At 40.7% G+C, this 25,905-nt stretch overlaps 1 protein-coding gene across 5 annotated transcripts in view; it reads left to right on the top strand.

Annotated features, from left to right (window-relative positions):
• The first annotated feature begins 776 nt into the window (after positions 1-776).
• The window catches only part of ESRP1 (epithelial splicing regulatory protein 1), a 65,420-nt gene continuing 40,291 nt past the window's right edge, over positions 777-25,905 (top strand). The window contains exons 1-10 of one of the 5 annotated variants that reach the window (XM_045454195.1): positions 777-1,312; positions 1,826-1,954; positions 3,208-3,321; positions 6,319-6,433; positions 20,006-20,104; positions 20,242-20,296; positions 21,737-21,847; positions 21,957-22,089; positions 22,184-22,226; positions 24,386-24,687. In XM_045454195.1, coding sequence (XP_045310151.1) covers positions 1,181-1,312; positions 1,826-1,954; positions 3,208-3,321; positions 6,319-6,433; positions 20,006-20,104; positions 20,242-20,296; positions 21,737-21,847; positions 21,957-22,089; positions 22,184-22,226; positions 24,386-24,687 — 1,233 coding nt within the window. In that variant the 5' untranslated portion in view covers positions 777-1,180. The remainder of the gene's footprint in view (positions 1,313-1,825; positions 1,955-3,207; positions 3,322-6,318; positions 6,434-20,005; positions 20,105-20,241; positions 20,297-21,736; positions 21,848-21,956; positions 22,090-22,183; positions 22,227-24,385; positions 24,688-25,905) is intronic. The other 4 variants (XM_045454196.1, XM_045454197.1, XM_045454194.1 and 1 more) reach the window with 4 other exon arrangements.

The following is a 25,905-nucleotide window of genomic DNA, read 5'->3' as shown; positions in this document are numbered from 1 at the left end:
CAGCCAGAACCAAACAAGACGTGGCAATTAAGAAGTAGAAGAGAGACAAGGAAGTGGGGTCCATTGTGCCTAAATTTCCTCGCGGGGACTCCCTGCCCCGTAGCGCGAGGGCGAAACTTGGTGGCTGGGCGTGCTGCCCCGGGCGTCTGGCTGTGTCTCCAGAAGGTGGGTAGCGTCCCGGGGTTTGGAGGAGCTCAGGCCTGGGTTCTGGCCGGGAGAGAGGGAGGGCCACAAGGTTTCACCTACTGTTTGCACTTAAAGGTGTGTTGGGCTCAGGAGCGGCTTTCCCTGTGCTTGGCAATTGCCCCTGCCGCTTCCCGGCTATGGTTGGCCGGTGCCTCCCTCCGCGGTTCGCCCTCTTGGGGCGCCGCGCCCTGAGCAGCTCCGCACCCCAGGCTTCACCTCTGGCCTCTTTTCTCCTCCCTGCGCCAGGCCTTTTCCCTTGACCCTTTAGAACCCCCGGCTTAGTTTCCCCACAGTCGACATTTTTCCATGCCCCTCATCCCTCTCGATTACCTCCAAAGGGGTGACCCCCACAAGCGACTCCGGCCCTCCCCTCCGCGCCCTTCACCCCTCACCCTTCTCCCGTCTGGCCTCGGCTACCCTTCGGGTGCCAACCGCCTCTTCCCCGCCCCTCACGTCTCCCCCTCCTTCCTTCTCGCCCTCCCGTCTCCATTCATCCAGCCATTGTCTCCCGCCCCCTCCTCCCCTTTCCCCAGGCGGCCTCCACCCCCACCGCTGCCACGTCGTGGTTTGAAGGAGCCAATGGGCCGGCGCCGCCAGGTGTCTCTTACCTGCACCACGTGGGGGAGGGGGAAGGGGCGGGCAGGTAGAGCCACATCCCAAAACAGAAAAGCTTTCAGCCATTGCGCGCTCCACCCGGGGTGCAGCCCAGCTCCTGGCTTTTTGCATAGACGCACGGGCAATTGAATACAAAAAGGGCAGGCCTCCTGCGCCCTCCTTCCCACCCCCTTCCTGCCCAGGGTGTGGAGCACCGACCAGGTGTGGGCTAGGGTGGTTGGTTACCGCCTTTTGCACCGGCGGCGGCGAGGAGGGGGGGGGGGCGGGCGCTCTTTCTTCTTTTTCTCTTGGAAGAGGTTTTAGCACGGGTTTTCTCGTTCTCACTTCCACCCCGCCTCACCGCCTCCCGACCCCCCTCTCCCCCTCCCCACCTATCGTCATGACGGCGTCTCCGGATTACTTGGTGGTGCTTTTTGGGATCACTGCTGGGGCCACCGGGGCCAAGCTGGGCTCGGATGAGAAGGAGCTGATCCTGCTGTTATGGAAAGTCGTGGATCTGGCCAACAAGAAGGTATTCCTCCAGATTTCTGTCCAATTGATAGGAGTGGGGCAAGAAGTTTATTGTAGAAGTTTGGAGAGTCGGTAAACAAGTGCTCTCGTTTAGCCACTTATGAGGCTGGACCCGAGGCCTACAGAATCCAGAGTAAAACCAAACTTGTTGGCCAACGGCCTGGGAACCGTTTCAGTAATCTGAAATCTGGCTCAGGTGGAGCGGCCGGGCGCAGCCGAGCCAGGTTCTCTGCCCGTCGGGGGACGCCCCGCGGAGCCGGGGTGAGATCCTTGGGGCTCGGGTTCCCACTTCTGGGCCTTTCCGACCTGATCCGGGTGGGGGTGGGGCCGGAGGCAGGGCCGTGCCGACCTCTCTGCCACCGGAGCCGCTCGCGACGAGTGAGCTTTGATTCTGTGGCCAGACCCCTGCAGCAGCGCTGGCCGCCCCAGCAGGGGAGCGAGGAAGGAGGGTGAATATGGAGGCTTCCAAATTGAGGAAGGGGGAAACTGACCCCAGTTTCTTTCCGCCCTGGAGGTGGGACAGTTGCATGAAGTGCTAGTTAGACCGGATCAGTTGGAGCTGACGGAGGATTGTAAAGAAGAAACGAAGATCGACGCGGAAAGCCTGTCCTCCGCGCCGCAGCTGGATCAAGCCCTTCGACAGGTGACAGCCTTGGGCCGCGCGGTCCATCTTTATCCAGGCCACTCCGGCGTCCCCCGCAAGGCAGCCCAGCCACACCGGGTCCCACGCCCTCGCCGGCCGGTCCACGCACATCCCCGGGGCAGAGTGGCAAGACGCCCAACCGCGTGGGTGGAAACCCGGCCTTGGAGGCCGAGGTGGACCTCTTGGGAGGAGGTCGCTGCTCCTCCAAGCCTCCCAGCCCCTAGCGTCGTGGGCCCAAACTCGCTAGTTTTCGAGTCTTTCCTGGGGCTTCAGGAGCAGTCGGGTTTTACCAATTGAATGAGGAGCAGAGGTTGAATCCTAGCGCCCCCATCCCGAGGCCCAGACGCCCGACGCGCCCGTCCTCTGCGGGGCTTTGGGTGTGTGGCTCAACGCTAGGACAGAGGGCGCTGTAGTGTAGATGAGCGGGTGGGCCCCGCGAGGCGTGCCAGAGGCGGCCCCAGTTCGGTGGGAAGCTGAGGGTGCCTGCTTGGCTTCAAGCTTCTGAACTCCTAAAGGCTCGGTTTGGGTTCTCTTATTCTTCAGTGGCTTTGATCCTAGCTGGGGAGAGCTTGCAGACCCGAAGACGTAGGGCTGATCGTTGGGTCACTGTGAAACTGGTGGAACCCCCTTAACAGAATTGAGGTGACCTAAAAACCTGCTGCTTCCTGGTTCTGACGGGTACTGGATCAGGGATAGGGCGGGGCGCTAAACACCTGTGCACAGGTGCGTGTCCGGTGCTCTCTTGGCCTGTGCGCCAGGACACGAGGTGCGAATTAATAGGGGAAAGTTATCATTTGGGATTGTGTTCCAGGGAAAGTGTTGCCAGACTTCCCAGAGGTCTGTATACCCATTAACGGCCTTTGCTTATCAGAAACTGGCATCTTTCTTAATCTTGAAACATCCGAGCATAAAATAACACCGGGGAATGATGTAATCTGAAGGCAACCTGCTGATGAAACGAGACCCGACTTAAAAGTCTTGAATGTGGATTTAGCGCAAAAGTAGACGGGGGCACTGAAGGGAGAATGTCTATACTAAATTCTCCTGCGGGTGAACTGTGGGTTGGTTGGAAAGCTTGTCAATCCAAAGGATTCTAGATAGCTTGTGGGAACGGAGCCTTTCTTTCTAATGTTGCCCCAGCACTGGTGTCCTCTTTTATGGCAGCGTGGTTTTCGTTGGTTACCAACACGTGGGGCCACTTTGCCGGAGTTTGTAAATCCTGCTTAAGTTGCATCCCTGTGTCTTGTTTACAGTTTAACCAGTCAGTAAGCAATGAACTGAATATTGGGGTTGGAACTTCCTTCTGTCTGTGTACTGACGGGCAGCTTCATGTCAGGCAAATCTTGCATCCTGAGGCTTCCAAGAAGGTAAGAGTGCTGGCTTCTCGGAGAATGATTGGACCTTCCTTTGGGGGTGACTGGAGGCCCCCCCCCCATGGTTTATCCAAGTTTCTTCATTTTAAAAAGATGTGTGTTGGGAGTTATTGTTTCCTGGCAGAATTTCAGTTTGAGAAGATAACAAAGGAATAGTGGTAATGGTTTCACAACAGTGTGAAATTTAGTTAATGCCACTGAACCGTAAATATTGTGTTGTGTATATTATTGAATGTGAAAATGGTGAATATTGTGTTATGTATATTTTACCACAAAAAAATCATGACCCTTTAATAGAGATCTTTGAGATTGCAGTAATTTTATAGATACCCTCTGGTGACTTAACAAAAGTTTCTCTTTTTGTTTTATGTTAAGTTTTTGAGATGGTTGCCATTCCCCCTTTTCTAAGCATATTAGCTGAATTTTGACATTTAAAGTAACAGCAAGTAGGCAGGAGAGAACATTTAGTTTTAAATTTTAAGACATTGTAATATTCCCTTCTGTGGAAAATGCTTTATCCTAGAAAGGAAGGAGCAAAGAAAAATAGTTTAATTAAACCTTGTTAATCGTAACTAATTTCATTAAAGAGCTTTGTACTGTGTAAAGACCTAGTCATATAACTAGTGAAACATTAATTATAGCATACTGCACTTTGACTTAAAGTAAATATTCAAAACTGATTAAATACTGTATCAAAACAGTAGGGTCAGCCTTCATCTTTTACCTTTGCTGGTCTTTCTGACATAGAAGAGTATGGAGTGAAAAAAACATAATCTTACTGTAAAATGTGACTCCTCTCTGGGAAGAATACTGAGGGGCTGTGGGGAAATGGAGACGGCAGAGGGCAGCCCCAATGTAGCCAATCATTGCTAATATAGTTGATCTTATCAACTTAATTAGTTTGAGCTGTAACTTTTTATTGTGGTAGGCAAATACTGAACTTGAAAAGATGAAGTATTTTCAGGAAACTGGATGAAGCAAGTCTTCAAAGAAAGATTCAGACTGACAATTGATGTCCCAAGTATAGTGACTAGTCAGTACAGATTTTTCTTTTTACCTCACTAGTGAAATGGAAAGAAAGGAGTTAAATATATGATGACAATTTCAAAAATTCAAGGGAGAAACTCAAGTTCCTAGATCTTAAAGGTTGAGAAAATCACTCCTCTTATAGCAACTTTTGTAATAACTTGGCTAAAGGGGTGGGCACGAGGAGTGTTTTTTGTTAATTAAATGTTAGACCAGTTGCTATCCCCTTGATCCAGAAATAGATATATGAGGATTTTTTTTTCCCCTTTCAAATTCTTTTGGAGAGGGATAAAACTTAATACTTTCCCTATTTGGCTTGAGGAAAACAGCTGTTTTTGTTATTTTAGATGGGCTGCTTTAAAATGTGGGGAAACCTCCAGAGAACAATTGAGACATTTTCCTGAATCACTTCTATTAGGATTTTCATAAAGAAACCTGAACCAACTTAGTATCCTAAAACCAGAAACTAATTTAGTATCATAAAGGAATTCTATTCATGGCAGGGGGGAAGGGGGAGAGAAAATGGTAAAACATAATAATCCTGCCATTCAGAAAACAATATTATTTTTCTCTAATATAAACATATTTGAAAATATTCTTCCAGGTTTTTGTAGAAAAGCCTCATTTTTACAAGGAGCATTCATACTACACACACTTTTTAGCCTATTTTATAATTAGTATAACAATATCTTTTGTAGGAATTAAATGTTAAGTATTTTTAAGTGGATACAGCTATTTAAAATCTTTTATTGTAAAATGTGAGTTATCAACAGGTTTTAAATGAACATTTTTGTAGATAATCCTGAAGATTTCACCATTTTTTTAAGTAACTGTTTTGAAAACTCTGACCATGGTACAATGATATCTATTTCATTTTTTTAAAGATTTTATTTATTTTTTTGTGAATCTCTACACCCAACATGGGGCTTGAACTCACAATCTCGAGATCGAGTTGTAGGCTCTACCAACTGAATCAGCCAGGTGCCCCTGCCAGACATCTATTTTAATTATAGCATGAGCAGGTGTACATCTGATAGATCCAATGAGGAAATCTGAATAGAAAGAGACATTGTATAAATGTTATGGGTGCAAACATTAAGTCTTTATTTCCTTGACTTTCTAATGTATAAGTAGGTAGAAATTCCCAGTAAATCAACAGAAACTATTTTGAAATTGTAAGAAAAATCTAAATTCAGTTTTAAAAAATTCATCTTTGACAGTTATTTGATGGGGTTTTTTTCTACTAAGGGAAACAAAAATGCATTAGTACAATATCTGCCCAGACAGTTGAACTTGCTTAATAAGTACGAGAGTAGTACTAGTAGCTAAGAACAGTAGGTAACTATTTCTTCTTTACCCTTGAGATTTGTGATATTTTTTTTTTTTTTTGAGTCTAATTTGAGTTCTCAGGTATAGCTAGAATATTGGTCACAAAACTAATGTGGGACTATAATTTGGCACAAAATCATCCTTTTTAGGTAATCAGGAATTTACTATCTTGCTCTGATTTTAGTATAAAAATATGAGTATTATATGAGCCTAGTATTTAACTATGTTTTGTAACTGAATCCTATATCTGGGTAGACACTGTAAATATAAGCATCTTTATGAGAACTGAGAGGGCTAATGTTGCTGCCTGAAAATATAGACTGTATGAAATGATTATGGCTGAAAAGAGTGTAATTTTATCAATTAGAAAATGTATGACAGCCCAAATATAGCTTCAGAAGTGTTTTGAATGGAATGTGTAATGGAACACATGTAATCTATTGCCTTAAAATAAGATAATTTTTTTCCATGACACTTGTATATAGGATATAATACAGTACTAGAAAATAGTCACTCTTATATTTAATTTTAAAAATTAATTTTGGTAAAATATACTCCATGCAATTCTTAGGTTCCGAATTATTAGAGAAACATTAAATTCATTGAGTTAACAGTGTCTACCTTGTCCTTCCTCAGAATGTATTATTGCCTGAATGCTTCTATTCCTTTTTTGATCTTCGAAAAGAATTCAAGAAGTGTTGCCCTGGTTCACCTGATATTGATAAACTGGATGTTGCAGCAATGACAGAGTGTATCCTTTATGTGATTACCCAAGAATCCTTTGAAAAGGTAGCTCCAGATAAAATGGCAATTCAGGGAACTTTAAAATCCTTTTGTTAGTGTGTGAATGAAATTGACCTGTCCAAAATTTGTCTACTGTGCTAGGAAGGACTAATAGTACAGTTATAGGCATCTTTCAAAGTAGCTTTTATTTTTATTTTTTTTATTTTAGAGAGCGCGCCTGCACGAGCAGGGGAGAGGGGCAGAGGGAAAGAGAGAATAAGAATCTTAAGCAGGCTCCCTGCTCATCACGGAGCATGATACAGGGCTCAATCCCATGACCCTGGGATCATGACCTGAGCTGAAATCAAGACCCCGATGCTCAACCAGTTGAGTCACCCAGGCGCCCCTCAAAGTTATGATTCAATTAATTTAAATACTGATTTAGTGTGATGGATTTAGAGTTGGATTTTTGTGAGTTGAACATATCTAAAATAGATTTCAATTTCACATTATGGGATTGTTTTTGGTTTTTTGGTTGATGAAGAATGTGAAGACTACCTTCTTTGATAACTGATTCCAAGGCCACTTATTCTTGATTATCTTTGTTTTAGGGCTTATTTTGACACCTTTCAAATGGATATGCATTTTTTTAAATAGCAGAATATATGCTCTTTACAAACGTTTCATTGGTATTTCTTTTAACCCTCCTTGGGTTTCTCAAATACATATGGTGATTATAATGAGTCCTCTTTTGAGATGGTACAATGAGGTGGGGACTTTACCCCAAAATCCTTTCATTACCAAAATAGCATATTTGATGCAATATGTATCCTAAAAGTAAATTTTATAATCACAAATCTTGTAGTCATGAATGACTGACTCGTCATCTTTCATCCAGTAAGTTTTAAAAGTGCTAACTAATAAGCAGTCATGTGCTAACATCAGATGTGAAATTGAGTAATAGAAGGGTTGGGTAACTCACCCAAAGCCACTATGAGAACCAACTTAAAATTGCATTTAAGTTCTTTCAGGAACCTGTGGGTCATAGATGTTTATTCTTAAACTTTCTCATTTTTTAGGAGCCAAAGCCTGATTCTTGTTTTATTTCAGAATTTCCTTTCCTGATTGGAAAATGTTTGCATGTTTTTCTTAACCCCTTGTAAGCAGGTCAAACCCATTATGTCTACCTTCTTTCTGGAAGTAGTTAGCTGGAAATTTGCTTTAGCATCCCTAGTAGTGCTGGGAGATGGATGTAGTAAGCTCATTTTGAGGGAACTTTTGTAAGAATTAAAAGGTTTGGACACCAGAAAAATTCTTACTGATTGTTTTGTTGGTTTGAATGCTGTATTAGCCTGCTAGGGCTACCATGACAAATACTATATAGACTATGTGGCTTAAACAACAGAAATTTTATTTGCTCACAGTTTTGGAGTTTGGGAAGTCTAAGGTAGACAAAAAGAGATCCAAAAAATCAATAGATGGAGGGAAAGTCTAATAAAGTTATCTTAATTTAGAAAAAGACAATTTGAGTAGAAAAGGCAGTATATTAAGAATTGTTTATCCTTGACAATTCAGTATCCTCTTTTAGCAAAGAAAATCTTCCCCTAGTGATTATAGGTCACATGGTAGTAAAAATTTCCACAGCTACAAGCAAGAGATGCTTGTATTTGGGTTTTTTGGTTTTTCTCAGTGTGTTGACAGTTCAGGGAAAATTTATTAAATTTCATCCTTTTTTTTTTTTTTTTTTTTTTTTCTCCTTGCTTCTTGTGACCTTCACGTGTATAAAATTTGGGGCTATTAGTAAGCATTTTCATTGTGGTGATCTGGACTTTTTACTTGCTCTCTACACTGGTATATAGTACTTTTTAAAATAAAATTGAATTATCTGACATTAAATTTTTTTTTTGTTTTTATCTTTGAGAGAGAGAGCATGAGCAGGGGAGGGACAGAGAGAGAGAGGGAAACACAGAATCCAAACCAGGCTCTAGGCTCTGAGCTGTTAGCACAGAGCCCTATGTGGGGCTCGAACCCACCAACCTGAAGATCATGACCTGGGCCAAAGTTGGATGCTCAACCAACTGAGCCACTCAGGCACCCCTGAATTATCTGACATTTAAGTGAATAGATATAGGATGCTATGACAATTATTGTTGTTTTCTTGTCATTCATATTAATCCTAGCTCTAAAACTGTTGTTGGTGGTTCTTTTTCAAGTGCCATGAAGATGAAATCAGAAATATTTGAGTATAGTAAACAAAGAAATTGTGAATAAAGCAAACTTGGACTCCATTTCAGACATATCACACTTGGAGTATGATCTCATGGCCCTTTAGTAATGCATTCATTGGAAAAACTAAGGTATTTTCTTTTTTCTTTTTTTTAAGTTTATTTATTTTGAGAGAGAGTATGTTCAAGTGCATGAGCAGGGGAGAAGCAGAGAAAGAGGGAGAGAGAGAATCCTAAGTAGGCTCCACACTGTCAGCACAGAGCCTGATGCTGGGCTCGATCCCATAAGTCGTGAGATCATGACCTGAGCCTAAACCAAGAGTCAGCTCAACCAACTGAGTCACCCAGGCACCCCACTATTTTCTGTTTCTTAAATAGCTTAATTATATCCTACTTCCTTACATTGGAAAAGTCTTAGATTTATAGTTTTATTACCAATCAGAAAACTGATTTTAATCTTAAATGTTCTTATTAATGTTTTATCTGCATATTTTCCCCCCACTTAATGGGTAAGAAATCTTAAGCTTTCCTAACAGTGGTTTTTATTTCACATTGCAGCTGTGACGAGTTATTTTATGACTCCTATTCAGAGGAATCATTATTTCCTTGACTAGACCACCAAAGTCCCCAGCTCAAAAAGTCATAATGGGGCTTCTGGGTAGCTCCGTCAGTTAAGCATCAACTCTTGATTTTGATTCAGGTCATGATCTCATGGTTTGTGAGTTGAGCCCCACATCAGGCTCTATGCTAATAGCACAGAGCCTGCTTGGGTTTCTCTCTCTCTTTCTCTTTGCCCTTGCACTGCTCATGCTCTCTCTCTCAAATAAAATAAACTAAAAAACACAAACAATCATACCAAATATGACTATCTACTTGTCCTTATCTATGCATAGGATTTCTACAATGTCTGGACCAAAGAGTTCTTTCAGTTCACTAAATATTTCCCTTTCTAATATGGAAATGACACTGAATTTGGAAACCTAAAGATGGTCATTACACATCCTTGATGGTTTTGCCAAGTAGATGGAGAGTCATTTGCTCCTGAGGGAATGAATACCTGTTGGACCAGGTAAACCAGCAAGGGAGGGAGAGGCTCTTGCCAACCCTTGGAAAGGATCAAGTAAGAGAATATATAGCTTTACTTTCCTGGGAAAGTTACTTACCTTCTCCAAGCTTTACTTTGATCTCAGGTATTCCCAAATGAAAGCTTTGTAAACCACTAGGAGCTATGTAAATGAAAAAGTATGACCATTCTGATAAAAGAAAGGGTTTAGGAATTTCTTGAGTGCGGTTCTCGTCCTTATTTTAGTGCTTATTTCCCTCTTTTGTCTTTGTGTTCGTTCTGAGACCACTTCTGGTGTTAGTTGTTGGGTCTCTCTGAGTTCTTCAAGTTGCAGTTTTGTTACCTGCTTTTTAAATTATGCAGTCTCAGCAGACAAGAAGACCTCATTTAGCAGATGAACGATGGGTAGCATTTTGTAAGCTTTTTATTTAATCAGGTGAGGTGGTGAGGGTGTGAAATAGGGATTGAGGCCTCAATTTTTATTTTTTATTTTTGGAAGAAATTATCTTAGATTTTTTTGGAAATTAATAGTTTTCTCCTGTGGAAAAGACCTTTCAATTATGGGACTATTTGTATAAATGACTTCTTTTATCCATTTAAAAAAAAGAACCCAAGGGGTGCCTGGGTGGCGCAGTCGGTTAAGCGTCCGACTTCAGCCAGGTCACGATCTCACGGTCCGTGAGTTCGAGCCCCGCGTCAGGCTCTGGGCTGATGGCTCAGAGCCTGGAGCCTGTTTCCGGTTCTGTGTCTCCCTCTCTCTCTGCCCCTCCACCGTTCATGCTCTGTCTCTCTCTGTCCCAAAAATAAATAAACGTTGAAAAAAAAAATTAAAAAAAAAAAAAGAACCCTATTTTCCCCCCCAGTGGTGGATGGAATTACTTCCTCTTGGTTTCTTAACCTATTTTTTCTTTGCTTTGTTGTTCATGAACTAATTTGTTTTTGTTAATCAAGACCTCTTCCATTTTGTTTATTGTACTTAGCCTTTGGCAAGAACTTTTTAATGAAGACTGGCCTTGTAAGGAGAGCAGTGAGCACTTGTGAGTTAAGTGCTTACTGTATGCGCCTCCAGCAGCCTCATAACCAGTGGGGGAGTGTCGCTCCCTTTTTACAGCTGGGAAAACTGAGGCTTAGAGTTAGAAGTGTCAGCATTTGAGCCAGAGTCCTTCTGAGGTAAAAACCATGCTCCTTAAATAGGGGGTAATATTCTAGAATTTACAGAGCTCACTTGAGGGTGGTGTTACATGTTTAAATAGATGATCTCCCTTGTAAGTTTATATTCTGTGTTTCCTGAGCACGTGTTGAACTATTCAGCAAGAAAGAGGAGTGAATAGAAATTTTGTAAAATTTTTATCCAGTTGGATCCGTAGGTGCTGTTTATTATTAGCAAATGCCATTTCACTAGTACAGCTTTCTATTATCAGGATAAAAAAAAAAAAGTCACTAAACCACTCTTGTCTGCCTGTCCAAGGGTTAGTAGGGGTGTGTGTGTTTCACCACTTATTTATTTTTTTAATTAAATGTGTCATACTCATGTTCTCCCAATCACTTTTTTTTTTAATGTTTGTTTATTTGAGAGAGAGAGAGAAAGAGACACAGAGCACAAGCAGGGGAGAGGCAGAGAGGGAGACACAGAATCCAAAACCGGTTCTAGGCTCTGAGCTGTCAGCACGGAGTCCAGTGCTGGCTTGAACTCATGAACCCCAAGATATGACCTGAGCTAAAGTTGGATGCTTAACCAACTGAGCCACCCGGGTGCCCCTGTTTCACTACTTCTTGATGAGGGTGAAGGATTGTATGTGTGTATGCATGTGCTAACACAGTGATATTGGCCTGTTTTCCCATATATTAAAGATCAAGATAAAGCCTTACCAGCAGAATGGTTGAGAACACAAGCTCTCAAGTCAGATTTATTGGGGGTGAATTTACTATACCTCTTAGCTTCATTTTCCCCACCTTAAAATGGCCATGCCTATTATAAGGAATAATAAGAGGGGCACCTGGATGGCTCAGTTGGATGAGTGTCTGACTCTTGCTTTCTGCTCAGGTCATGACCTCCTGGTTCAGGGGATTGAACTCTGTGTCAGGCTCTGTGCTGGTGGCAGAGAGTCTTCTTGGGATATCCTCTCTCTCTCTCTCTCCCCCTCTCCCCCCTCCTTCCCTCCCTCCCCTCCCACCTCTGACCCTATCCTGCTCATGCTCTCTCTCTCTCAAAATAAATACACATTAAAAAAAAAAAGAAGAAGATGATAGTATATGCAAACACGTAGCCAGTGCCTGGCCTCCCACACACTTTCCAATGTTGCTGTGATTATTCGAACCCCACCAGGTTGTTGGGGATGAAGAAAAACAGCTTCAAAGGACTTCCTTGTTGATTTAAGACCTTATTTAAACTATTTTACACTTAAAATTTTTTTTTTTTTAACTTTGAGTGAGTTTGGATATAGACCTTTTAAAGCCTCAGGTACATGTTAGTACAGCTAATCTTCAAGGTTAACTTAGCTTCTCCAGTTGTAAATAGTGTGTGTGGTTCATTCTGCACTTATTCTGATAAATCCAACAATTGCATAAACCTTCATTGCCCTTCTTAAAAGGGGGAGGGAAGTACCAAATCCTCCTTGGTACTTTTTTGCGTATGAAAAGGATTTTACATATCCCCAAGTGTACAGTTAAGCTAGGTTAGTAGTTGACCTTGTTCACTGGAGGGGGAAAATTATCTTTGGCATCTCATCGACATGATATGAGCCAAATCCGCAAATACTCTGGTTTGTGGTCTGTAGTAAGTGACTAGAAATACTGTATATTCTTGGCCAGCACTCAGAGTTATGTTAATTTTGTGTGGTTATTTTAATTATAAAATAATTTACTTTTAAAATCGGAGTTTGGGGGGGCGCCTGGGTGGCGCAGTCGGTTGGGCGTCCGACTTCAGCCAGGTCACGATCTCGCGGTCCGGGAGTTCGAGCCCCGCATCAGGCTCTGGGCTGATGGCTCAGAGCCTGGAGCCTGTTTCCGATTCTGTGTCTCCCTCTCTCTCTGCCCCTCCCCCGTTCATGCTCTGTCTCTCTCTGTCCCAAAAATGAATAAAAAACGTTGAAAAAAAAATCAGAAATAAAAAAAATCGGAGTTTGGGAATTTCAGGATAATTTTTTTGGTTTGTTTTAGATGGCGTTAGAAGACTTTGTTACCATAAAGTCTCTCTTTTCCTAATTTGTTTATCCCACATACGTGTCTTTTTCTAGACATTTTCACTCTTTTGTGGCATCAGCCCATACTTCTATTTTATTTCTTTGAGATTACAATTGAGTCATCAGTTTTGTGTTTTGTTAAAATAATACCTCCTGAAGTAATATTCGTTAGGATCGGTCTTATTTTTTCCCTTCTTGGAAAGAGTAAGCTTCTGGGAAATACAGTTAGAAAACTATGGGTTTTTAGATTCTTTTTCCACCATTTTATTACTGTTATGAAAAAGTTTTTGTTGCCTTGGCTGTTAGTTCTGTTTGACAGTGGCATTCTTGATTTGCTTTTTTCAATTTTTTTTTTTAATGTTTACTTATTTTTGAGACAGAGACAGAGCATGAATGGGGGAGGGTCAGAGAGAGGGAGATAAAGAATCTGAAACAGGCTCCAGGCTCTGAGCTGTCAGCACAGAGCCTGACGCGGGGCTAGAACTCACGGACCGCGAGATCATGACCTGAGCCGAAGTCGACTGAGCCACCCAGGCGCCCCATTGATTTGCTTTTTTCAAAGCCTACTTTAGTATGAAAGGTTACTTACAGAACCTATTTTTTTAATTATGGAACTCAAGGGTAATATATCACTTGCTTTTTCCCTTCTTTCCTTCACATAATTGTAGGAAATTCAGTTCTTTGTTGGAATACTAATCCAACTTTTCTCTTGCCATATTGTTTGTTATTCTTTTTGTTCATTAGCATAGGTATTTTATTGTAATATGTCTGGCAATTAGGCAATTGGTGTTTTAAATCAAAGAGTAAGAATAGAATGGGAGGAAACAAACTTGTCTTCTGAAGGGTCTGTGACAGGAAAAAATGGCGTGGGGTTGGAATTTCTAATTGGGATGCAATTATAATGTAGCTTTAGCTTAAAAAAGAGGTTACTTAAAAGTGAAAATTAATAACCAAATGTGTATTTTTAAGCAGTCAGAAAAGGTAACTTTTTGGCTGGATAAGCTAATAGTGGCGAGTTTTTGGTGATTCACCCCGCCCTGAGAGAGTTAGCTAATGTTGATGAACTCCAAAATCTCACACTGTGAATTCCACCTTCAGCTATGGTATAAGTTTGGGTCAAATCCTGAAATCTGTTTCACTGAAAAGAGTGCTAAGGAAAATGTTCCCCCTACTCAGATGAAGGCAACAGCTGGACTTCTGTAAGCTCAGTGTAAATGCAGCACTTTGCTCAGTTGTAGCCCGAAATGTTAGTTTTGTTCCCACCATGTCTGGCTTTACCCTTCCTCATTTCCTCATGGCATTTCTCATTTGTAAAGCTGGCTGAGCCTGTTCGTGCTGTTGTGGTTGCCTCGAGGGCAGAGTGAGTAAGTTGCATGATGAGCCATAAATCAAGGGGCATAGACTCATCTTTCCTTTCCTCAAGATCAGACGTGCAGCGAGTAATTCAATATATAATTATGAATTGATAGAGGAAAGAATTGGTACTAAAACTTTTGTGTGTGTTTTTTTTTTTTTTTTTTTGCTATTCTTTGTTATTCGCGTTAAATTCTGGTAAGGATTATGGATTGAGCAAGCCTTTTGAAGAGAGGGTGTCTGTGTGTGTAAGTGTGTGTGAGTTTTGGTTTAGGTTTGGGCATGCAGGAGGTTGGGTGACTTTTAAAAGTTGTCAGGAGCTTAGAGCTGCTGATCCTTGGTGTGTGATGTCTTGAAGGGAAACATGTTGGGACGTGTTATGTGGAACCAAGTTAGCCAAATGTCTAGAACATATTCCTACTTTAAATGTAGAATTCAGTAAATAATCCTTCATCTACCAATCTTTGTCTACACAGACAGGATACTTTACATTTTTACTTTTGATCTTTTTTCACTTGACTTTGATATATACATTTAGAAAATCTCTCATAAAGTATTGCTTAAAATGAATTAAGCAAAGCTGCTTCTCTTGGTTCAGGGAATTATGTACACATAGTCAGATCAGAGCTGTATTGTAATCCCAGCTCTCTTACAGACGAGCTAGTGGATTGGGTAAGTTGTGGAACTTCTCTAAATCCTAGTTTCTTCATCTGTTTGGTTTTACTCTTATCTATCTGGTAGGGCTATTGCAAAAACTGGAGGAAACAGTCAGTGTGTGTGGGGTGTGAAATGTTTAATAAATGTCATCATTTATGTCACTAGATTCTGGGAAATGATAGGTGCTGTGATTGATGGATAGAGAACAGAAGGAGGTAGGGGCCTGTGCTTAGGAAACATACAGTACAGTTGAGGACAAATATTCTATGCGAATGGTAATATCTAATCAATTCTTAAATTGACGGTTGCAGCCTAGAGCAGTTAGGGAGGGTATTGGTGCTGGGTAGGAGTTACCTATGGTCTAATTTGGTTACGGGATTAGAAAGATAAGAGAGCTTCATAGACTAGTTAACTGAGGAAAGGTGGGAAGTCTAGAAACCTCTTTATAGAAGAGAGAAAACAGTGGTTTGAATGGAATATACTCTCCCCATTCCTATTCTTTCAAAGCCTGATTTCTAACCAATATTCTGTTTGGGGATAGAATGTTGTGATGTGGTAAACGTTCCTGTGCTGTTCTGCTTTTTGGCCATCTTCAAGCAATCGCTCTTCCTTTAGGCCAGAGGTCAGCAAACTTTTTCAGTAAAGGTCTAGATAGTCAATAGTTTATACTTTTTGTAGGCCACATATGGTCTCTGCTCATATTTTTCTTTTTATAATCCTAAAAATATAAAATCCATTTTTCTGTTTTTGATCGTCCAAAAACAGGCTGACCATCAAGGGTTGACTTTGCAATGTTTTTCTTTCATATCCTAAGATAGGGTGTGTGTGTGTGTGTGTGTGTGTGTATTTACTGATAGGGGTTTTGATACAGCACTGTACAGGTCCTTACATGGGTTTTTTTTAGCCAATTTTCTTGAAACTCTGTTCAGTAATGGTCTCCTATATTATAAAAACTTTCTAGGGGTGCCTGTGTGGCTCAGTTGGTTAAGCGTCCAACTTTGGCTCAGGTTATAATCTCAGAGTTTTTGGGTTCAAGCCCAACATCAGGCTCTGTGCTGACAGCTCGGAGCCTGGAACTGGCTTTAGATTCTGTGTCTCCCTCTCTGCCCCTTCTCTGGTCATGCTCTCTTTCTTAAAAATAAATGTTTAAAAAAAAAAAAAAACAAACTTTCTCTGATCATTCAGTGGATGGCGAGGGATGAAGTTGGAACAATTGGGAACCATTAACCATTAGCCTATACGAGTGGTTCTCAACCTGGAGTGATTTTTGCCCATTTGGGGACATTTGGCAATGCCTGGAGATATTTTTAGCCAGAACTCAGGTGGGTAGAGGCCAGCATGCTAGTAAAAATCCTAGAGTACACAGGATCCCCACCCTATGCACCACCACCCACCCACCCCAAAGAATTGTCTTGGCCAATAGTGCCAAGGTTGAAATAAAAGTGATTTATACAGTGGGATTGGTCTCCATTTCTTGGATACTTTTCTCTTGATTCCATCATAGCCCCTGACAAGGCCAAAAGCAATTATTCTAATTGCAGGGTTTCAGGGGTGCCTGGGTGGCTCAGTTGGTTAAGTGTCTAATTCTTCAGTTTGGCTCAGGTCCATGAGCTCACAGTTCATGGGATCAAGCCCTGAGTTGGGATTCTCTCTCTCCTCTTCATCTTCCCTGCTCCCGTTCGCACGTGTGCGCTCTCTCTCAAAACAAATAAACGTTAAAAAAAAAAAAAAAAAAGAATCGTAGGGGTGCCTGGGTGGCTCAGTTGGTTAAACATCCAACTCTTGGTTTTGGCTCAGGTCGTGGTCTCGCATTTCATGAGTTCAGGCCCCACCTCTGGGATCTGGGCTCCATGCACTCAGTGCAGAGCTTGCTTGAGATCATCTCTCTCCCTTTCTCTCTGCCCCTCCCCCTCTCACTCTCTCTGTCTCTCTTGAAATGAATAAATAAACTTCGGGGCGCCTGGGTGGCGCAGTCGGTTAAGCGTCCGACTTCAGCCAGGTCATGATCTCGCGGTCCGTGAGTTCGAGCCCCGCGTCAGGCTCTGGGCTGATGGCTCAGAGCCTGGAGCCTGTTTCCGATTCTGTGTCTCCCTCTCTCTCTGCCCCTCCCCCGTTCATGCTCTGTCTCTCTCTGTCCCAAAAATAAATAAACGTTAAAAAAGTTTAAAATAAATAAATAAATAAATAAATAAACTTAAATATTAAAAAAGAATTGCAAGGTTTCAAGGGACTGTTTAGTGGCAGGGTTTGCGTGGTAAACTATGGCTAGTGACAGCTAGTCCTTCTTAGTTCTGTAAGGATTCTTAAAGTACCCCTCCTCACCCCCTCCCTTGCCTTCCCAGAAAATTTAGGGCAGTTGTCTCCCCAGAGTATCTTCATCATTTGTTTCTACTGTTTCTGTCCTGTCGTACTTTTTGAAAACAACACTGGATTAATACTTACTGTATACCTTCCATGGGTAATCATTTCATTTTATTTTTAAGATTTTATTTTTAAGTAATCTCTACACCCAACATGGGGCTCCAACTTACAGCCCCACGATCAAGTATCACATGCTCTACTGAGCCAAGCAGGTGCCCTGATAATCATTTTAATGACCCATTCCATGGTCATTGCTCAGGTGGAAGCATCTCCTGGGATTGATTTTCTAAAAATTTTTTTTTTTTAACGTTTATTTATTTTTGAGACAGGGAGAGACAGGGCATGAACGGGGGAGGGTCAGAGAGAGAGGGAGACACAGAATCTGAAACAGGCTCCAGGCTCTGAGCTGTCAGCACAGAGCCCGATGCGGGGCTCGAACTCACAGAGTGCGAGATCGTGACCTGAGCCGAAGTCGGCCACTTGACCGACTGAGCCACCCAGGCGCCCCTTGATTTTCTAATTCCTGAGGGGTCAGCACATTTATTTCATCACTAGATGATGTAAACGGTGGGATTAGGGGGTGGGGAGTGTAGAAATTATCTACCATTTCAGCTTGATGATTATCCTGTGAGTATACAAATAGGCATCTGGTGAGTTCAGAATTTTGGTCATAAATGTGACTCTCAAAGTGTGATTATTGTGGGTTATGAAAGTTGGTTACCCAAGGGTTCTAGGATGAGGGGGAGGACATCGCTTTTTATAATGCCTGCTTTGTGCCCTGGACTTGTTTTATCTCATTTAATCTTCACAAAAATGCCCAGGGAGGTAAAGATTATCACAGCTTTGGCTTTTCAGATAAGCTGAAGTTTAGTAGGGTTAAGTAATTTGCCAAGGAACATATGCCTGCATTTCTACATGTAGTATATTTAACTGCAGAGAAATGTAACCGGATGAGGGGCAACACAAAGTGAATTTGCGCAGCACTGTGGGAAAACAACGTCTCTTTAGTGGAGAAAGAAAGAAGGAAGGGGGGGTGGAGCTTGTGGAAGGATGAAATGGAAAGGGATTTTTAATTGAATGGAAAAGGCTATTTATTGCTCATTGAATTAACTCCTCAGATGATTGGTTATAATGCTTGGTGGAAGTTAGGCTCTCTGAACTGTTTGAATCTTGTATCCTCTTTGATTGCCATGAAGTAGTGCTTTGAAGTTTTTCTTAATGTCTGTCTTCATTTTTTACCCTTATTATAAAATACCAGTTAGAAAACTAAAATAAAGGCAAACAACCACCCAGATTGCTGTTTTCATTTCAAATTGGAGGAAAGATAGGTCCCACAGTGTTATCTGTTGTATACGTTGTGTACTATATTATGAAATTTATGCAAATTTATACATAATACAAAGTATGACTGTAGTATTGAAACTTAGAAATAACAAAATTAAACATTTTAATAACTTCTTAAGCAACCATTTTGTCAAAGATACATGCTTCTTTTAGAGAGATTATAAATTTGTAAAGCTTGATGTAAATCTCTTCTGGTCCCACTCCCCAACCCAACTTAAGCCATGCATTTCTCAAAATCCATGTATCCTGGCTTGCTCGAAGCATGTATTCACTTGATTGAGAGGCATATTAGCCATTGTTTGTTAGCTCTGAGTATTTGAATTCTTTCTACAAATTTACTCTCAAAGGACAAGCATTTGCTGCCATCTAAGAAGGCTATACTATATGGCTCTATAAATCTGGTAGGGAAGTTCTGAGTAAAGGTGGCATAGAAATAGTGTCATCACTAATCTGAAATTGTTTTTTTTTTTCCAAACAGCCTTAAAAAGCCTTTTGATGCCTCATGATCTTGACTGATGTAACTATCTTTTTTTTTTTTCCTTTGAGAAAGAGAAAGAATCTAGCAGGCTCCATGCCCCGTGCAGAGCCTGATGTGGAGCTTGATCTCACAACCATGAGATCATGACCTGAGCTGAAATTGAGTCAGACACTTAACTGAGCCACCCAGGCGCCTGCCTATCTATCTACCTACCTACCTACCTACCTTCCCACCTACCTACCTACCCATCCATCCATTCATTTGAGAGAGAGTGGGGGATATTTATTTATTGAGAGAGTGAGAGAGATGTAACCATATCTTTAAATTTTTTTTAATGTTTGAGAGAAAAACAGAGCTCATGTGGGGGAGGGGCAAAGAGAGAGGGAGACACAGAATCCAAAGCAAACTCCAACCTCTGAGCTGTCAGCACAGAGCTGGATGCAGGGCTCGAACTCACGAACCATGAGATCATGACCTGAGCCGAAGCTAGATGCTTAACTGACTGAGCCACCCAGGCATCTCTAGATGTAACCATATCTTTAAGTCAGTATGATCACTGCCTTGGATGTGCTATAAAGATAATAGGATGAAGAGGTTTACTAACTTTGGTGTATACTAGGTAGTTTGAAACTAAACGAAAGTGCTTAGTATTCATGCCTTTGCTACTACTCAATAAATAGAAATTTTATTACTAGTAGTGCCTCAGGATAGGATTGATTAGGCCACTTTTTTATATATTTGCCCAAGAGGGAAATTGGAGACTCCAAAAAGTGTGGGTGAAGTCCAGACTGACAGGAAGCATCTATTCTGTGATTTCAAATAATTCTTGATCTCAGATGTATTTTACTTGGCTTCTTGGCTCTGTGTAAGTTTAATTTGGGGTTAGAAGCAACCTCCTGTTACTTCCTCAAAATGTTTCCTTAACTTAATATCCCAGGTTTAAACTTTGAGAAGAATAGTTCAGTCTCCCGGTATGGAGCCTCTCAAGTTGAAGATATGGGGAATATAATTTTAGCAATGATTTCAGAGCCTTATAGTAAGTATTGCTGTTTTAACAGTTGCAGACGTAGAGTTTGATCCTGCCATTTTCCCCTCATGTATACTTTTAAATCTCCTGCCATATCTTTGTCTTCCTAATAGGTAAAATGATGACTTCTGTTTTCTCATTTTTAGATCATAGGTTTTCAGATCCAGAGAGAGTAAATTACAAATTTGAAAGTGGCACTTGGTAAGTACTAGAGTGGTATTCAGTTTGAGCCTTTTCATTTGTTTTATTCATATTGTGATATTTAACTCTTCTTGTAACTTCACTAAGCCTTTTGGCTATCCATTGTTAAAAATATTATGTTATTTATAAAAGAAAGTTGTATCTTAAAGTGAGCTTGGATGTTGGCATTAAACTTAAGTGGAATATTTGTATCTTTAGTCACTATGACCCATAGGTGTTGTATCTGTGACTCTTGCTTTAGCCTCTCAGAACTATTCATCCTCTCACCAGAGAACTTCCAAAGGAAAAATCATAGGCTTTAAAAGAGTTCACAAGGCCCTTACGGAGATAATTTTAAGTATGTTCTATCAACTTCTACTTTAAAGCAAAGGAAATAACTGACAGGAAGTATGAAATGGTGGGATCTCATTCTGATGACAGAACTGTTTGTAAATCACAGCAGTGAATCCCTGAGATTGCCTGCTGCCTGAAGTGAGCAAAAACTTTGGACATCTTTGCCCAGCGAGAGACTTTGAGGCCTATTTAGTTGGAGAAAGTGACTCATTCTGAAAGTGTCCTAGGACTATTAGAAATATGAATATGGGATGAATAGCACATCAAAAGGTGTTAAAATATATAATAGGTGATTTGCAAATGACTCATTAAGGTGTGGGAACTCCCATGCATTTCCATAAACACTCTGATGGCTCCCCTGTTTGATAGGGGAGATATTTTAATGGCAGTATTCTGACTGCATGCACACATTCCTGATGTGGGTTAATTGTCAGCTTTATGCAGATCTTAACTTTTGCTGTCAAACTGGATTTAAACTCCACTGGTATACTGGCCGGATCTCATAATAAATTTAAACGTATTCTTCTTGGTTCTAGGAACTTACTGGCTATCAGGGTATCGGGAGAACTTTGTTTTCTATGACTTGATCCTAGGTCCTTTTGAGTTTATGGCAAGCAGGCAAGCAACTCCACTGATAGATGGTTTGTTGAGTGAGCTACCCGTGTGGGACCTGCTTTGGCACTTTCCTTTCTATAGTGAAGCACCTAAAGAATACTTTGTGCCCAGATAATTTGTTTTTAATCTTTTTATTTACTTTTGAGACAAAAAGAGACACAGCATGAGCAGGGGAGGGGCACAGAGAGAGGGGGACACAGAATCTGAAGCAGGCTCCAGGCTCTGAGCTGTCAGCACAGAGCCTGATGCGGGGCTCGAACTCACCAACCGTGAGATCATGACCTGAGCTGAAGGTGGATGCTTAACCGACTGAGCCACCCAGGTGCCCTGAGTGCCCAGATAATTTTTGAGGTTCTGAAATAAATGAGGCAGTATTACAAGTCTGTCTGAACACCAAACAATACCTTATGTGTAACTAGGAAAATGGTGGGAGGGAATAGTTTGGACTCCCTAGTGCTAATTATGCAAACTGAAGTTTTGCTTGACCCACAGCAGCAAGATGGAACTTATTGATGACAACACCATAGTCCGGGCGAGAGGTTTACCATGGCAGTCTTCAGATCAAGACATTGCAAGATTCTTCAAAGGACTCAATATTGCCAAGTTGGTTTTCTTTAATTCTATTTTGTTTAGTAATCCCAAAGGGATAATGGGTGTCCTATCATTTTTCCTCACTGTGTTTTTCCCCCATTGCTGTCTGTCCTTTTCAAAGGGGAGGTGCAGCACTTTGTCTGAATGCCCAGGGTCGAAGGAACGGAGAAGCTCTGGTTAGGTTTGTAAGTGAGGAACACAGAGACCTAGCATTACAGAGGCACAAACATCACATGGGGACCCGGTACATTGAGGTACGTCCTCACAATCTGAGATCCTTGGCATCTTGAATGAATATTAATGTTGGAAGGCTCAGAAACTGTATTTAATTCCCCTTTCTTTTCTTAGGTTTACAAAGCAACAGGTGAAGATTTTCTTAAAATTGCTGGTGGTGAGTGCTTTTTATATAATGTGGCTATAAGAAGAGTCTAAAATTTATTTATATACTAGAATAAATAAGTAGGGTCATGAGTGGTTTCTATTGACTAAAGAAACAAAGGAATTGACTTTTTTTTTTTTTTTTATAAGTTGGAAACAAGACCCATATGGTATCAGTGACTAAATGTATACACTCACCCTAAGGCTTGAGTCAACCAACTGTAGTTAAATAGCCATTAACAATAGTAACATACGGGAGAGTCTGGCTGGCTCAGTAGACCATGTGACTCTTGATCTTGGGGCTGTGAGTTCAAGCCCCATCTTGGGTGTAGAGATCATTTAAAAATAAAACCTTTAAAAACAAAATAGTATCATAAAAAGGTGAAAGGGTCATTGTAAAGTCTTGTACAAAGGAAGAGAGTAGTTCTTGAAAGAAATTAAATAGTCTGAAAACTACTTTGAAACAATCACAGAATACCACACCAGAATACCTGGAATTGTTGCATATCTGCTTATGGTTTTTCTCTCAAGCTTCCTTAACTCATCAATGACCAAAAACATAGTACTTTTCTTGCTCTAATATGTTTGAGTATGTAGTGTTTTGTTTGCAGTACTATGGTCAAAAAGAAATGGGAACAGATATTTATCTAATTACTGAGTAATTTGTTACTTTAAAAGCTGTAAGTAATGGATAAAAAATGTTAACTATGGTTTGTCTGACAGATTTTTTCTATACATAAAACTACTTTGGAAGTTTATTGCTCTGTTCATACAGCTTTATAACTTTCTCCTTTTAGTATATTATAAATATTTTCCCATGTAACTAAATATTACATGTTAATTACTATACAATATTAAGTACCATACATTATTTTAAAAACACCCCTGTTGGGCATTTAAAACTTATTTCCAATTTTTCATGCTAAGTATGTTGCAGTGAATATTTTTGTGTCTCTGAATATACCACTCATTAGGATACCTCTCTAAAATTAGGATAGCTGAATCAAAGAATGTAGGTAGACCTTTTAAGAGGCTTTTGAAAATCTTCTATTGCCAAATATATACTAGGATGACTTTTACTTAAATATAGAGAACTTTTGTATCTCTGCATTATATAGCCCTGGTTAAAATCCTTGCAACTGTTGAACTTGTAGTAAAAACATCCTGTTTTCAATTTGCTGGTATATTTCTATTCTGGCACTTATTCCTTTAGACAAATGAAGGCTTCCAAATTCAGAGCTTCAAATTTAATAGTGCTTCCAGAATCCCAAAGTGATGTTTGATACTGGTTGGTGATAAAATACATTTGGAGTTGCTATGGCTCTGAGGTTCCATGATAGCTAATATTGTAAATTGAAGAAGCAAAGTTAACTAATACGTTCATGCCTGGGATTTCATGGCTTGTAGGTAGTATGATAGTTTGCTCTTAAAGGAAAATGTTCCTGGGGCGCCTGGCTGGCTCAGCCAGTAAAGCATGTGACTCTTGTTCTAGAGCTTGTGAATTAAAGCTCCATGTTGGTGGTAGATGTGCATTTGAATATTTGCTACGTGGCAATATTGTACAAAATGCTTTATGTCAGGCAGAATGTTGATAAATCTTGAAATTAGCTGCCATGTATGTTCATTATACTCCCCTTAACTTGATTATTTTTGAAACTTTCTTAATAAAACATAGTCAGGAAAATAATAACAAAAGTCACCAAAGTGCTTCATGTATAGTAACTTATTTAATTATCATAATTTATGAAGTAGGTAATTTTACCTCCACTTTTAGATAAGGATACTAAAAGATAGAGGTTAAACTTGACTAAAGTCATAACCTAGTAAATGGCAAAGTCAAGATTGGGCCCAGACATTCTAGCTCCCTGACCTGTGCCCTTACCTATCACAATGACTTACTGCCTCTCTGTGAGAAGAATACAGTGGTTGGTGCATGATTTAACTGTCTGGCCACCTTCCTAAGTCAACAGGTGTTTTATGAAAATGGTAGGGGAAAAGTTTCAAACTTGTGGGAAGAGAATTCTGATTCCTGGGATGTTGTCATGAATTCAGTGGGAGTGTGAATTTTAATTAAAAACTCAAGACATTGCCAAGAATTTTGCCATTTTAAATTTGGTAAAGTTGATGTCTTAACCATTTCTCCCCATGTTTCCTGGTATTTGTGTTCCCTAGGTACGTCCAATGAGGTAGCCCAATTTCTCTCCAAGGAAAATCAAGTCATTGTCCGCATGCGGGGGCTCCCTTTCACGGCCACAGCTGATGAAGTGGTGGCCTTCTTTGGACAGCATTGCCCCATCACTGGGGGGAAGGAAGGCATCCTTTTCGTTACCTACCCAGATGGTAGGCCAACAGGGGATGCTTTTGTCCTCTTTGCCTGTGAGGAATATGCACAGAATGCATTGAGGAAGCATAAGGACTTGTTGGGTAAAAGATACATTGAACTCTTCAGAAGCACAGCAGCTGAAGTCCAGCAGGTTGGTTTTTTAAGAACATTTTGGTGCTTAGTGTGATTTATTATTTATTTCCAAGAACAAGACTACATTATTTATTGTGCTTAAATAAAACTTGAGAAATAATAGAAAGTGTAAGTGCATTTTTAAAATTTTTCATTCCATAATTAAAAGATAACCATTATTATTTTCTATACACATAGGAAAAATACTATGTTTTTATATAATTGGAATACTGCTGTAGATATACTTTATATTCTGTTTAAAACCTACATATCTTGAGGAGTCTGAGTGGCTCAGTTGGTTAAGTGTTCAACTCTGAATTTTGGCTCAGGTCATGATCTTCTGGTCCATGGAATTTAGCCCCCCAAGTCAGGCTCTGTGCTGACAAGTCAGAGCCTGCTTGGGATTCTCTCTCCCTCTCTCTCTGCCCTTCCCCCGCTCACACGTGTGCTCTCCCTCTCTGTCTCAAAATAAATAAGCTTAAAAAAAACAAAAAGTCTCTTACCAATAAAAAAAGAAAAAAGAAAAAAAACTTCCATATCTTGGAACTTTACCCATGTCTAAAAAGTTGCATTTTTAATATGTCTCAAAGGTACATGATTTATTTAGAGAACCCATTGTACATTTAGGTTGGGTTTTTTTTTTCTCCTGTAAGAAATTTCTAGATAAACATGCTTATAAAACTCAACTTCTGGTTGATTTCTTTAGAACTGGATGGTGTGAGCTTTTAATGTTTTTAATAACTTACCAAATTTATTTCCCAAAAGGCTTAGTTCCATACTGCTGGTGACAGCATGAAGTGCCCTTTTGTCCTGTTATTGCCTTCCAGAATTCAGAGTTGTTTTTGAGGCACAGATGGGACAATCGTTTGCCCCACAAGGTCCAGGCATGAAGCCATCTGTAGGGTTTCAAGCGTTTTGACTATTCTTGACTTACCAGCTGAATGGTCTTCAAGGGTCTGTTCATTTTTCCTTGTATCTGAGATCATGTGGACTGCCTCACATGTGGCTCTTCCAGCTTCTTTTACTTGGGTCCCATAGTAGAACAGAGTCACTTTAATGATTCATTTTTGTCCTCTTTACAAGCAATTAGGGCACTGACTCCACTATTATTTCTATGAGTTCATAAAATGATTTTGTCTAGCTTTTTTCTGCAAAGCCCATTGTGTATTGTGGTTTGACATCATTGCCCAAAGTTGAAAAGAACGTTTCACCTGGTAGAATACCAACATGTTTTTAT

The sequence above is a fragment of the Leopardus geoffroyi genome, chromosome C3 (assembly GCF_018350155.1).
Source record: "Leopardus geoffroyi isolate Oge1 chromosome C3, O.geoffroyi_Oge1_pat1.0, whole genome shotgun sequence".
Lineage (NCBI taxonomy): Eukaryota > Metazoa > Chordata > Mammalia > Carnivora > Felidae > Leopardus > Leopardus geoffroyi.
Note: the sequence above shows the minus strand (reverse complement) of the source record. Positions and strands in the feature narration are given on the sequence as shown.